Source organism: Rhinopithecus bieti, unplaced genomic scaffold (genome assembly GCF_001698545.2).
Source record: "Rhinopithecus bieti isolate Rb0 unplaced genomic scaffold, ASM169854v2 scaffold_12155, whole genome shotgun sequence".
NCBI lineage: Eukaryota > Metazoa > Chordata > Mammalia > Primates > Cercopithecidae > Rhinopithecus > Rhinopithecus bieti.
The window spans coordinates 3,959,985-3,961,579 of NW_016807423.1; the positions used below are offsets into that span (position 1 = coordinate 3,959,985).

A 1,595-nucleotide genomic window follows, 5' to 3' on the forward strand; every position below is an offset into this window, starting at 1 on the left:
CCTTTGCCTTCAATACTCAACTGAGTCTTTGGGTGGTGGGAGCTGAAAATTTTTCAGTCAATGATAGAGGACTTCCCAGTTAGGGGTGGCCACACTCTCTTCTGACTGCTTACAGCCACAGGAAGACTCAGGTTGGTGAGAACTGAGGTACCTGTATGATATCAAATGAGCCCATCCAGTCTGCCCATGACTATGGTCAACTCTGAAACATCCTGAGTCATTAAGCTGTCCTTCTGACTCTAAGTATTTTCAGAAAGGCCTCCTTTACATCCTTGTTCCTGAGGCTGTAGATGATGGGATTGAGGAAGGCAGAGACAACATTGTAGAAAAGCGCTAGTTTCTTGTCCGGCTCCAAGTCATACCAGGAACTCGGCCTCATGTACATGATGATGGCTGGCCCATAGAACATGATGACCACGGTGACGTGGGAAGCACATGTGGAGAAGGACTTGAGCCTCCCCTGTGCTGAGCGGATTCTGAAGATAAAGGTAAAGATGCGGACATAAGAGGCCAGGATGAGGGAAAGTGGGACCAAAAGCAGGATGAAACCCAAGATGAAGTCCAGCCTGTCATTAAAAGATGTATCTGCACAGGCCAACTTCAGGACAGCAGGGACCTCACAGAAGAAGTGGTCTATCTTGTAGGGGCCACAATAAGGCAGATGCGTGGTGAAGACAGTGTAGATCAGGGCCCCAGTGATGCCAATGGACCAACAGACAATGACCATCTTGATGCAAGTGGAATGGCTCATTAGTAGGGTATAGTGAAGGGGGAAGCAAATGGCAGCATACCTATCATAGGCCATAATGGCATAGACGACACACTCAGCAATGCCCAGGACCAAGAAGATGAACATCTGGGCTGCACAAGCTCCCCAGGAGATGGTCCTCCTTGGACACACCATATTAACCAAAATCTGGGGCACAGTGGTAGTGACATAGCTGATGTCCACCAAAGAAAGGACACTGAGAAAAAAGTACATGGGCGTGTGGAGGTGTGAGTCCAGGTAGATCAGCATGACGATTAGTCCGTTGCCCAGAAGGGTGATGAGGTAGAGGAGGAGGAAGAAGGCAAACAGGGCCATTCTGACCTGTGCCTCACTGGGGAAGCCAAGGAGGATGAACTCAGATACAGAGCTGTGGTTTTTCTTGCCAAGGCTCTGCATGGTGATCTGCCTATTAAGGAGAGACAAGGACTTCCCTGTTCTGTCCCTGACCTTGGGAAAGGAAGGCTGGGATTGACAGAAACTGAGCTACACACAGCACCGTGCACAGTAACTTGCACAGATTAAATCAAACCTTTGTTGAGTTGGATGAAAAGGACAAGGAAGCCAGGAATGAGTAGATGCCTCTGCTGAAAATCTAATTATGACCTGTGGGGGCTTAGGGTACTGTCAACCAGAGGTAATGTGGTGGCAACCCAAGGTCACAGGGCGACTGAGGTGATGGAGGAGAAGAAAATGAAGGTCTTCCAGAGATGACAAAAGACATGCTGGGCAGCAGAGGGGAGAGGTCTCACGACCCTGAGCACCTGAGACACAGGCCCGCCCTGGTTCCTGGCTTGCTATTCCCACTTTCCCGGAGGCCTGTCTGGGC

General features: G+C 49.9%; 1 protein-coding gene across 1 annotated transcript; it reads right to left on the bottom strand.

Moving 5' to 3' along the window:
- Nucleotides 1-220: 220 nt before the first annotated feature.
- Nucleotides 221-1,165, bottom strand: LOC108535607 (olfactory receptor 2G3-like). Its single transcript, XM_017881690.1, has one exon. It carries the CDS (start codon nucleotides 1,163-1,165, stop codon nucleotides 221-223), a length of 945 nt encoding a protein of 314 aa, XP_017737179.1.
- Between the last annotated feature and the right edge of the window lie 430 nt (nucleotides 1,166-1,595).